Here is a 12459-nt window from a genome sequence, read left to right as displayed (position 1 = left end):
CTAGGACTGTGATATAACTAGGACTGTGATATAACTAGGACTGTGATATAACAATACGGCTGTGATATAACTAGGACTGTGATATAACTAGGACTGTGATATAACTAGGACTGTGATATAACAATACGGCTGTGATATAACTAGGACTGTGTTATAACTAGGACTGTGATATAGCAATAGGACTGTGATATAACTAGGGCTGTGATATAACTAGGACTGTGACTTAACAATAGGACAGTAATATAACTAAGACAGTGATATTCACGACTCTCTGGGAGAAGAAATTCCTCCTCATCTCTGTTTTAAATGGGCGACCCCTTATTCTGAAACTGTGCCCCCTAGTTCCCATGAGGGGAAACATCCTCTCAGCATCTACCCCATCAAGCCCCCTCAGAACCTTATGTTTCAATAAGATCCCCTCTCATTCTTCTAAACTCCAATGAGTATAGGCCCAACCTGCTCAACCTTTCCTCATAAGACAACCCCTTCAAACAGTTGTTATATATACAGCTCCCCTCCTTGTCTCTAACTCCCACAGTTCGGAAAGTGACAAGGAGGGGAGCTGTATCTATCACAACTGTTTATACAGATAATGGTTAGAATTTAGATTCAGGGGAATAGATTTTGGTCTGGGCCTGTTTTCGGACATAGACTTGGCACTGCGCGACCAATGCGTTCCCGAACCGCTGGAAATAAAAAGCTGGTATCAGTCAAGGTGACCATGAAGCTGTTGGACTGTCGTAAAAACCTAACTGGTTCACTAATGTCCTTTAGGGAAGGAAAACTGGCCTTCCCTATCTGGTCTGGCCTATATGTGGCTCCAGCCTCACACTAATGTGGTTGACTCTTAACCCCCCTATAAAATGGTCAAGCAAGATACTCAGTCAGGGCAACTAGGGATGGGCGATGAATGCACGCCTTGCCAGCGATGCCCACATCCTGAGAATGAATAAAAATACAAATGTGGAATATAAAGTGCAGGAACTAACAAGTTTAAAATTACATTTACTCAGGGTCGTCAGACTTTCCAACGCTTTGATAAGTTCAATGCCAAGTACAATCCAGTGGGTGCCAGTGAACTCCGTGACCTTTATCTGAAGACAGAGAACGCCATAGACGGAGAATACTTTGCTCATATCATCAAGGTAAGGTGGTATCTTAACTTACTTGATTTATTTCCATGCAGGTGTCTGCATCCTATCCTGCACTAAGTCCCGCTCAACCATCACCCTATATCGAACAGAAGGAGCCTGGTCTCAGGGGTTGTACTGCTGATAGGTAGAGGAATCAATAAACTGGAACATGGCTGCTCAATAATCACACAGATAGGGTGATCTTGTAAAGGATTGATCTCACCACAGTATTAGTTGAATTCCATTTCATACGTAGAAGGGAACCCTGCAAAACTAACTCCTCGGTGTAAAACATGCAGGCCCAGCAGTAACACATCAGAACCTATGGGACCAAAATCTCAATTGGAGTCCAGCAGGAGGGCCACAAACTCAGCCTTCCACAGCAGTGTCTGTGGGACCGTCTTAGGGGTTAATCTTAACATAGAAACATAGAAAAATAGGAGCAGGAGTAGGCCATTCTGCCCTTCGAGCCTGCTCCGCCATTCAATATGATCATGGCTGATTCACTATCTCAATACCATATTCCCGCTCTCTCCCCATATCCCTTGATGCCTTTTGTGTCTAGAAATCTAGCTCTCTCCTTCTTAAATATATTCAATGACTTGGCCTCCACAGCCTTCTGTGGTAGAGAATTCCACAGGTTCACCACCCTCTGAGTGAAGAAATTTCTCCTCATCTCAGTCCTAAATGTCCTACCCCATATCCTGAGACTGTGACCCCTCGTTCTAGACCCCCCAGCCAGGGGAAACATCTTCCCTGCATCCAGTCTGTCTAGCCCTGTCAGAATTTTATACGTTTCAATGAGATCCCCTCTCATTTTTCTAAACTCTAGTGAATACAGGCCTAGTCGACCCAATCTCTCCTCGTACGACAATCCTGCCATCCCAGGAATCAGTCTGGTGAACCTTCGCTGCACTCCCTCTATGGCAAGTATATCCTTTCTTAGGTAAGGAGACCAAACCTGCACACAGTACTCCAGGTGTGGTCTCACCAAGGCCCTGTACAACTGTAGTAAGACATCCTTGCTCCTGTACTCAAATCCTCTAGCAATGAAGGCCAACGTACCATTTGCCTTCCTAACTGCTTGCTGCACCTGCATGATTGCTTTCAGTGACTGGTGTACAAGGACACCCAGGTCCCTCTGTACATCAACATTTCCCAATCTATCACCATTTAAATAATACTCTGCCTTTCTGTTTTTCCTACCGAAGTGGATAACTTCACATTTATTCATGTTATACTGCATCTGCCATGTATTTGCCCACTCACTCAACTTGTCTAAATCGCCTTGAAGCCTCTTTGCATCCTCCTCACAACTCACAATCCCACCTAGTTTCATGTTGTCAGCAAACTTGGAAATATTACATTTGGTTCCTTCATCCAAATCATTGATATATCTTGTGAATAGCTGGGGCCCTAGCACTGATCCCTGCGGTACACCACTAGTCACCGCCTGCCACCCCGAAAAAGACCAATTTATTCCTACTCTCGGTTTCCTGTCTGTTAACCAATTTTCAATCCATGCCAGTATATTACCCCCAATCCCATGTGCTTTAATTTTGCACACTAACCTCTTATGTGGGACTTTATCAAAGGCCTTCTGAAAATCCAAATACACCACATCCACTGGTTCTCCCTTATCTATTCTATCAGTTACATCCTCAAAAAACTCCAGTAGGTTTGTCAAACACGATTTCCCTTTCATAAGTCCATGTTGACTTTGTCTAATCCCGTTGGTATTTTCCAAGTGTCCTGTTATCAAATCCTTTATAATAGGCTCTAGCATTGTCCCTACTACTGATGTCAGGCTAACCGATCTGTAGTTCCCTGTTTTCTCTCCCTCCTTTTTTAAATAGTGGGGTTACATTTGTCACCCTCCAATCTGCAGGAACTGTTCCATAATCTATAGGATTTTGGAAGATGACAACCAATGCATCCACTATTTCCTTGGCTACCTCTTTTATTACTCTGGGATGCGGATTATCAGGCCCTGGGGATTTATTAGCTTTATTTCCCGAACACCATTTTTTTTTACTAATACTCATTTCCTTTATTTCCTCCTTCTCACTAGACCCTTGGTTCCCTAGCATTTCTGGGAAGTTATTTGTGTCCTCTTCCGTGAAGACAGAACCAAAGTATTTGTTTAATTGCTCTGCCATTTCCTTGTTCCCCATTATAAATTCTCCTGTTTCTGACTGTAAGGGACCTACATTTGTCTACACTAATCTTTTTCTTTTTACATACTTGTAGAAGCTTTTACAATCTGCTTTTATGTCCCTTGCAAGTTTACTCTCGTACTCTATTTTTCCCCTCTTAATCAATCTCTTGGTCCTTTTTTGCTGAACTCTAAACTGCTCCCAATCCTCAGGCTTGCTACTTTTTCTGGCAACTTTATATGACTCCTCTTTGGATCTAATATTATCCTTAATTTCTTTTGTTAGCCATGGTTGGGCCGCTTTTCCTTTTGTGTTTTTGCGCCAGAAAGGAATGTATAACTGTTGCAATTCATGCATTCGTTCCTTAAATGCTAGCCATCGCCTATCCACCACCATACCTTTTAATGAAGCTTCCCAATCTATCATAGCCAACTCACTCCTCATACCATCGTAGTTTCCTTTGTTTAGATTCAGGACCCTAGTTTCAGATTGGGCTTCTTTACTTTCCATCTTAATGAAGAATTCTGTCATGTTATGGTCACTCTTCCCTAAAGGACCCTGCACAACAAGATTATTAATTAACCCCTTCTCATTGCAGAATACCCAATCTAGGATAGCCTGTTCCCTTGTTGGCTCCTCAACGTACACACTCCAGGAATTCATCTTCCACAGTATTATTGCTAATTTGGTTTGGCCAGTCTATATGTAGATTAAAGTCACCCATGATTACTGTAGTACCCTTGTTACATGCATCTCTAATTTCCTGTTTGATTCCATCCCCTACATTACCACTACTGTTTGGAGGCCTATAGACAACTCCCACCAATGTTTTCTGCCCCTTGGTGCTTCTTAGCTCCACCCAGACTGATTCTACATCTTGATTTTCTGAGCCAATATCCTTTATCGCTATTGCTCCGATTTTATCCTTTACTAACAAGGCCGCCCCACCTCCTTTTCCTTTTCGCCTGTCCTTCCTAAATATCGAATATCCTTGGATATTCAGCTCCCAGCCTTGGTCACCCTGCAGCCATGTCTCTCCGTAATCGCAATTATATCATATCGTATCGTCGCCGGGTGGGAAACACACAGGATCGGGTTCAGAGAAGGTTTACTAGGTTGATTCCTGAGTTGAAGGGGTTGTCTTCTGAGGAAAGGTTGAGCAGGTTGGCCCTATACTCACTAGAGTTTAGAAGAATGAGAGATGATCTTATTGAAACATTTAAGATTCTGAGGGGGCTTGACAGTGTAGATGCTGAGATGCCATCTACAAGGCACAAGTAAGGAGTGTGATGGAATATTCTCCACTTGCCTGGATGAGTGCAGCTCCAACAACACTCAAGAAGCTCGACACCATCCAGGACAAAGCAGCCTGTTTGATTGGCACCCCATCCATCACCTTAAACATTCACTCCCTCCGCCACCGGCGTACCGTGGCTGCAGTGTGTACCATCTACAAGATGCACTGCAGCAACTCACCAAGGCTTCTTCGGCAGCACCTCCCAAACCCACAACCTCTTCCACCGAGAAGGAAAAGGGCAGCAGGCGCATGGGAACACCACCACCTCCAAGTTCCCCTCCAAGTCACACACCATCCTGACTTGGAAATATATTGCCGTTCCTTCATCGTCGCTGGATCAAAATCCTGGAACTACCTAACAGCACTGCGGGAGCACCTTCACCACACGGACTGCAGCGGTTCAAGAAGGTGGCTGACCACCACCTTTTCAAGGGCAACTATGGATGGGCAATAAATGCTGGCCTTGCCAGCGACGCCCAGATCCCATAAGTGAATTTAAAAAAAAGGATGTTTCAACCTCATAGGGGAATCTAAAACTAGGGGGCATAGATTCAGAATAAGGGGTCGCCCATTTAAAATGGAGATGAGGAGGAATTTCTTCTCTCAGAGGGTCGTGAATCTTTGGAATTCTCTACCCCAGAGAGTTGTGGAGGCGGAGTCATTGAATATATTCAAGGCGGAGATTGACAGATTTTGAAAAACAGGGGAACCAAGGATTATGAGGAGTGGGCAGGAAAGTGGAGCTGAGGCCAAAATCAGATCAGCCATGATCTCATTGAATGGTGGAGCAGGCTCGAGGGGCCGAATATAGAAACATAGAAACATAGAAGATAGGAGCAGGAGTAGGCCATTCAGCCCCTCGAGCCTGCTCCGCCATTCAATGAGATCGTGGCTGATCATCCAAATTCAGTACCCTGTCCCTGCTTTCTCCCCATATCCCTTGATCCCTTTAGCATTAAGAAATATATCTAACTCCTTCTTGAATATATTTAATGAATTGGCCTCAATTGCCTTCTGTGGTAGAGAATTCCACAGGTTCACCACTCTCTGGGTGAAGAAATTCCTCCTCATCTCTGTCCTAAATGGCTTACCCCTTATCCTTAGACTGTGACCCCTGGTTCTGGACTCCCCGACCATCGGGAACATCCTTCCTGCATCTGGTCTGTCTAGTCCTGTTAGAATTTTATAAGTTGCAATGAGATCTCCTCTCATTCTTCTAAACTCCAGCGAGTATAAGCCCAATCGACCCAATCTCTCCTCATACGTCATTCCTGCCATCCCAGGTATCAGTCTGGTGAATCTTCGCTGCATTCCCTCCATGGCAAGAACATCCTTCTTCAGATAAGGCGACCAAAACTGCACACAATACTCAAGATGTGGTCTCACCAAGGCCCTGTAAAACTGCAGCAAGACATCCTTGTTCCTGTACCTGAACCCTCTCGCTACAAAGGCCAACATAGCATTTGCCTTCTTAACCGCCTGCTGCACCTGCATGCTTACCTTCAGCGACTGGTGCACAAGAACACCCAGGTCTCGTTGCACTTCCCCTTCTCCCAATCTATTGCCATTCAGATATTAATCTGCCTTCCTGTTTTTGCCACCAAAGTGGATAACCTCGCATTTATCCACATTATACTGCATCTGGCCTACTCCTGCTCCTATTTCTTATGTTCTTATGTACACCCCGCCCAATATTACTCCCAACTGACTACAATGGAGAATCAAATTGGGCAGATGTAAAATCAGTGTTGTACCCGATCCCACCAGTTTCCTGATGGGTAGGTTAGGCTGAAAGTTTCTCCATTGTCTCCCTTAATTTTCTTTCCTCCCTGCGGTGGTAATGGCTGTGATTGGAGATGTTGAGTGGGGGAAACATTGGGACGAATCCAAATCCCAGCACTCTATATGGCAATATGCGTTACTGCTCCAATCCATCACCCACCACAATGCCCTGTATGACTCTCTATTTTTAAAGCCGAATGTTTGAAATATAACAGTGGCTGTCGGTGATACTAATGTTATCTCTATAACATGGCAGGAAGTGGCGACAGATTTGGAAGATGCCAAGTACCAGCATGCAGAGCCGCGTTTGTCCATTTACGGACGGGCACCAGAGGAGTGGTCTAAGCTGGCAGGGTGGTTCATCAAGCACAGGGTCTTCTCTCCCAACATGAAATGGATGATTCAGATCCCCAGAATCTAGTAAGTTGGAAGCTGCACCGCGGAAAGAGTTACATGTGAGTTCAGATGGGTTCGTTAACTAGACCCTGTTGCAGACAGGCTGCCGATATATGAAGGGCATGGGCTGTAGCACAGGGCATCCCAAAGGGTGAAAAAGTAGGAGAGAAGGTGAGGTAAATTAAGAACTTGTGATTCGAGTGTTCCGTGCTTAGTCCGTCTCTGAATTTCTGTTTCCCATTTCAATGACAGGTTGCATTTACATGGCAGGTTCTCAGCAGTGGGCTCTCTGTGCTCCATTCAGTGTGACATGCACAGTGCAAGCCAGAGGCTCATCCTTCACCAGCCCACCCCCACACCTTGAATGCAAAGCACATCTCATCGGGGTGGGTGAAAAATAGAAGCATGGGGTAGTACGGACTTTCACAAAAAGTGCCGCAAAAGCGGCAACCTCATCATCTGGGAATTATAAACATGGACTATTAGGAAGATCGGGGGCGGCGGGGGTGTGGGTGCTTTAGTGATCGAAATGTTTACTGTGAAGAGGCTGTCGCGCACAGGCATTGTCACCTGCAAGCTCATACTGATACAAAACAAAAACAGAGGAGGCTGGATACATTCTGCAGGTCTCTGTGGGAAGGTGTAGACTCTTCATCAGGCCAATGCAAAGAGGTACTGGGGAGAAAGTCTGTGGGGCAAGACCTGGCAATTGCACCTCCCCGGCTGCCCTTAAAGAACAGGGGGGGGAAAATTTGGTTGCTTTGCGCCGCCCATTAGAGCCCTAAGAGGGCACTAATGGGGCGCAAAGCAACTAGCGCCCGGGCATGGTGCTGCCAACGCCTCCTGCAAAATTCAGCAGGAGGTTAACGGCAGCGGTAACCGTTAGTGCCCCACGGCGCTGCACCGCCGGCAATGACATCATTGCCATGCGCAGCGCCCCGCTCGCGCCCTGGCTGTGATCTTCAGTAGTGCCCCCTGACTTACCGCCGGAAGCTATGTCCGACGAGGTCAGGGGGGTCTACCTGCGGCCAGGGCGGCGCTAATTAAAGGCGAGGTGCCGGGCGGCCATTTTTGTTGCTGGCCGGCTGCCAGCACCTGCCACTGTTGCCGTCCCCGGCCTCCTCTTCAGCCCCCCTGCCCCGCTCTTTTGCCGACACTCCAATCCCTGGTGGCCCAGCTGGGCCCTGGGTCGCGCTGCACAAGTCCATCCGCTTTAAGAATGGGAGGAAGGCCTGTAGTACCGCGGCGCGACGTGCCGCAGTGCATGGCACTGTGGCATCACGATATTTCCTCGCAGCGCCCCAAGAGGGAGGCGGGGTGCTTCTAGTAGCCCCGCTTCCCTTTTGGGGTGCTACCAATGAAATTTGGCCACGGGGGCACTAATTTTTTCTTTTAGCGCCCCGGCCAAGTTAGCGCCCCAAAGGGGGCGCGACTCAATTTTCACCCCCAGGTTTCCCCACATTAAGGAGTATGGGTAACAATGTCTGAATCATCCCGACCAGCTCCAGTTTGGCTCGGTCCCAAAACAGAATCAGGCAAGAAACACTTCAAACGAGGTGCTGATTTTCTCTAATGCTCCTTAAAAGCTGGAGTTGCTTCCTATTTAAATGCACTTTGGTGTCTGCTACCAAATCTGCTTCCTTTGTTTCTGATTCTTTGGTTCAAATCTTATTTTTCAGTGATATTTTCAGAGCCCAAAACTTCATTCCACACTTTGGAAAAATGCTTGAAAACATCTTCATGCCAATCTTTGAAGCAACGGTGAACCCTCAGGATAATGTCAAGCTCAGCATATTCCTCAAATATGTGAGTAAGGGTGTCAGGACATATACCAACCGATGAGACCCATTTGCCCTTTACATGGGCTCCGTGGAATCACTCACAATGGGGGTCATTTTGACCTTGGGCGATGGTGTAAATGGCTGATATGAAGCAGCCCTTCATTGACTCCAATGGAAATAAAAACCGGAAGAGAGGTAAAATTAGGTGCTGATTCCCAATCACCGCTTTACACTACCGCACAAAGTCAAACTTACCCCGAGTCTTTGACGTATGCTACATTGACACTGAGACTATATTGTGGTGGAGCCACTAAGGGACTCCAATCAAATGTATATAATTCCCTTTAACAATATGTTAGCTACAGCCTGAGTCTGTATCTTTGTATATACTGTTTGCATGTACAGAGCGCGGTCCCTTTAAGAGCGCGGGCAAATGCGATGACGTCACGCCGTTCATCACGTGATCCCCCACCGGCGGGAAAAACATGATGATGTCATGACGCCAGCCACGGGACCGCCCAAGCAGTCCTCGTGGAGCCTCCGAACTGACTAGACCTGTATTCGTAGTTCTCTTGCAACTGTTAAACTCAATTAGTTTTACATGAAACATCGTTTGTTTGATCACCTGAGTCGACCTCAGTCTCTTGATAGGAACTAGACACTCCTACAATATAGCATTTCCTGACTGTTGTTCTCACTTCTGGGACCTGGGTTCCATGTTGCATAAGACAGGCTGCTACTCCAGTACAGTAGTGAGGGAGGGCTGCATTGTAGCAGTGTGGTCTTTCCTTTGATTGGTGTAAAAGATCCCATGGCACCATGAGAACAGCATGGAGTTCTCCGCGTGTCCTGATCAACATTCATCCCGCCAAACAAAATTGAGTGCATATTAACAGGTCGTTCAACTCATTGCTATTTGAGGGATTTGGTTACGTGCAAAATGTGGTTGTCTACATAACAACAGTCATTGCTGAGCTGTTGTGGCTCAGTGGGCTGCACTCTCTAGGTGGGAGGGGCTAGGAGTGAGCCAGGTGTGACTGGTTGCCTAATTGCAGCTGGGTGTTGGAGGGAGTTTTGGAAAAAGTTGGTGGAGGGTTTTGGGGTGTGGTTTGCAGGTTTTGGGGCCTTTTTGGCTCACAAAGAACAGCCCGATGGCTGCTGAGGGGTCCGGAGTGCCGGGCCCCTTGGAGGACAATGTTCCCGAGAGGAATTTGATGCGGGAAGAAACTGTGGTGGGTAGGGGAACAAAAAGGCCCAAAGATTTGGGCCGGGACCTCAGAAGGTTCGGTAAAGAAAATACCGTCGTAGTACAATGTGAAGACAGGAAGGTTCGAGCCTGGGATATAAACCAGGTGGTTCAGGAGGACTGTGGTGAAGGAAGCTGTTTTGCATGCCGTCCGAAACCAAGTGTGGGATTTGAGGTGACGGTGAGTGGCCGCGAGGAGGTCGAGAGACTGCTGCTCAGTCTGAAAGTTGGGGAGAAATTTTTGGAGGTGACCCTGCTGTATTCTGAGGAGGTGGTGGTTTAATTTTTGAACTTGCCTGTGTACATCGAGGACGAAGTGCTGAGCAAGAAATTGGAGTCATGGGATATTAAAATCTGTTCCGAAATCAAAAGGAGGTACTATCCGGGAACAAGGGTGGCAGACGGAACCCGGTATGTCAAGGTGCGATTCCAGGAGGGGGTAAGGTCTTTGCCTTATAGTATGAAGTTCGAGACTCTGGAGGGAGTACAATACTTTCGGGTGCTGCACGACAATCAAGTAAAAGTATGTTACTATTGTTTGGGACATGATCATCTCGTGAGACATTGACCTGATTTGTATTGCTACAATTGTGGTGAGTCGGGACATATCGCACGGAGCTGCAAGGCAGCGAGCTGTGGGGTGTGTCGTAAAGGCCCCGCCCGCTGTGAGTGTGTGGCGGAAGGGAGCGAAATGAGCGATGAGATGGGAGAAGGAGCAGGAGAGGAGTGTGGAACGGCCGGAGGTGCGATGCAGTCGGAGGACACAGCCGGTAAAATGGAGGAAAAAGGAGCACAGGAGGAGGCAGAGGTTGGCGGAGATGGAGTTGGAATTGGCGGAAAACACGGCGAGTGCTATGGAGGGGAACAAAGACAACAGCGGGCAGCAAGGGTCGAGTGCAGACTCGAGCCTTTGTGCAGTTCGGCTCCCCCTGGGGAGTCTGGTGTCGGCGGGGGGAGTGGAGGCGGGAGTGGGGTGTGTGGTGGATGTGAGGTGCTCCGGGGAAAGGAGCGGAGTTGGATATTTTGGTGGGCGGGAGGGGGCGGGGAGAGAGTGCAGGAGGCAGAGGCCTTAAAGGGACAGCAGAATGGGATCGGCAAGATGGAGACGTTAGAAGAGAGCAATCTAGGTAAGCCATTGACCCATGGAGTGAGGGAACAAGGGTCAGAAGTAGTGATGTGGTCGAAGGGGGTGGCACAGTGGGAGAAACTGCGATAGCAGGAAGACTCTCACTGGGAGGCGAAGTATCTGACAATGAGCAGGATTATGTATCTGACGGGGAGCAGGCACAAGGGGTTGCAGAAGAGCTTGAGTGTGAGGAATTGGAGGGGGACAGAGACATGGAAGTCGGGGATGGGGTGGCATCTTGTGGAAAGGGAAAGGTTAGTGAGGGGCAGAAGGAGGGAGAAAGGGCAGCCCCTGGGCCCAAAGGTAAGGCAAAAAAGAGGCTGAAACAGCAGGGAGGGGTTAAACAGGAGGGGAAAAAGAGCCGGAGGCTGCAGGAAAAAGCAACAGCTGGGTGAAAAGTTGAGAAGGAGCATGATAGGAGGGAAGAGCCAGAGATTAAATGATGGGGAGATTCTTGTGCATACTTCCCTTCTTTGGAGCCATGATTACATTGGTCTCGATCAATGTGAACGGACTGAGGGGTGAGAAGAAATTGCAGCAGTTGTTGCAGGGTTTTAAAGGCACGGACTTGTTGTGTCTGCAAGAAATCTTTTGGGATGAGGATATTCTGGAAAGAGTTCAGAAGGTTTGGAAGGGAGAGGTGTTTGCAAGTTGTGCGAACAACAACCGTAGAGGGGTGGCTGTTTTGGTGAGTCCGTCCATAGAAGAGAATGTTGCCTTGGTGGACAAGGACACTGAGGGAAGATTTTTATGGCTAAGGGTAAAATTGGAAGGTTTTAACTGTGATCTTTTTAATATCTATGCACCGAACGACCATGGGAAGCGTCGCGAGTTTTTTCGGGGGTTATTCACTAAAGTGGCAGAGGTGGAAAATCCTTGTATTGTGGGGGATTTTAATGTATTTTTATCTTGGATGGACATTTCAGCCCAGATGACTTTTAAAGAGGATAACTCCAGAGGGATGATTACAAAAATGATGGCAAATTTAAATTTGAGAGACTTATGGAGGGACCGGAACCCCATAAAAAGGGAGTTCTCCAGAGCAGGTTGGGTGGGGGATGTTTTAAAACAGAGCCGAATAGATTTTGTGCTAATGCGGGAAGGGTTAAGTTTGGAGGTGATGGAAATTTTTTATAAAAAAGTATTTTTTAGTGATCACTCGGCTTTGGTTCTTAGAATTAGGAACAGCAGAGTTAAGATCGGTTCAGGGGTGTGGAATTTAAACAATCAATACCTGAAGGAAAGTGCTTATAAAGAAGGGATTTTAAATATAATAAGGAATGCTCAGAGGGAACTTTTGTTCTTGAACGAAAGAAGAGTTTGGTGGGACAATTTTAAATACGAGGCTAAAAAAATTTCGGTGCGTTATGGGAAAAAGAGGGCGGCAGCTAACCGGTATCGAGAAGAGAATTTAAACAAAAGGTTTATGGATGTCTGTAAAGCAGTGGATGGAGGGGATAAGGGAGCTGAGACTAAGTTACGGGTGTTAAAGGAAGAATGGGAATTACTGCAAGCGGAAAAATGCAAGGGGGCCATTCTCCG

At 47.0% G+C, this 12459-nt stretch overlaps 1 protein-coding gene across 1 annotated transcript in view; it reads left to right on the top strand.

Moving 5' to 3' along the window:
* Window positions 1–12459, top strand: part of ampd1 (adenosine monophosphate deaminase 1 (isoform M)) — a 90611-nt gene that overhangs the window by 58104 nt on the left and 20048 nt on the right. Inside the window, exons 8-10 of the mRNA XM_086011584.1 lie at window positions 1014–1145; window positions 6625–6788; window positions 8444–8570. Coding sequence (XP_085867710.1) covers window positions 1014–1145; window positions 6625–6788; window positions 8444–8570 — 423 coding nt within the window. The remainder of the gene's footprint in view (window positions 1–1013; window positions 1146–6624; window positions 6789–8443; window positions 8571–12459) is intronic.

This window comes from Somniosus microcephalus, chromosome 18 (assembly GCF_052327205.1).
Source record: "Somniosus microcephalus isolate GS21.2 chromosome 18, FLI_Smic_1.0, whole genome shotgun sequence".
Classification (NCBI taxonomy): Eukaryota; Metazoa; Chordata; class Chondrichthyes; order Squaliformes; family Somniosidae; genus Somniosus; species Somniosus microcephalus.
The sequence above is the reverse complement of the archived record's forward strand: the minus strand, read 5'-3'. Positions and strand labels throughout refer to the sequence as shown.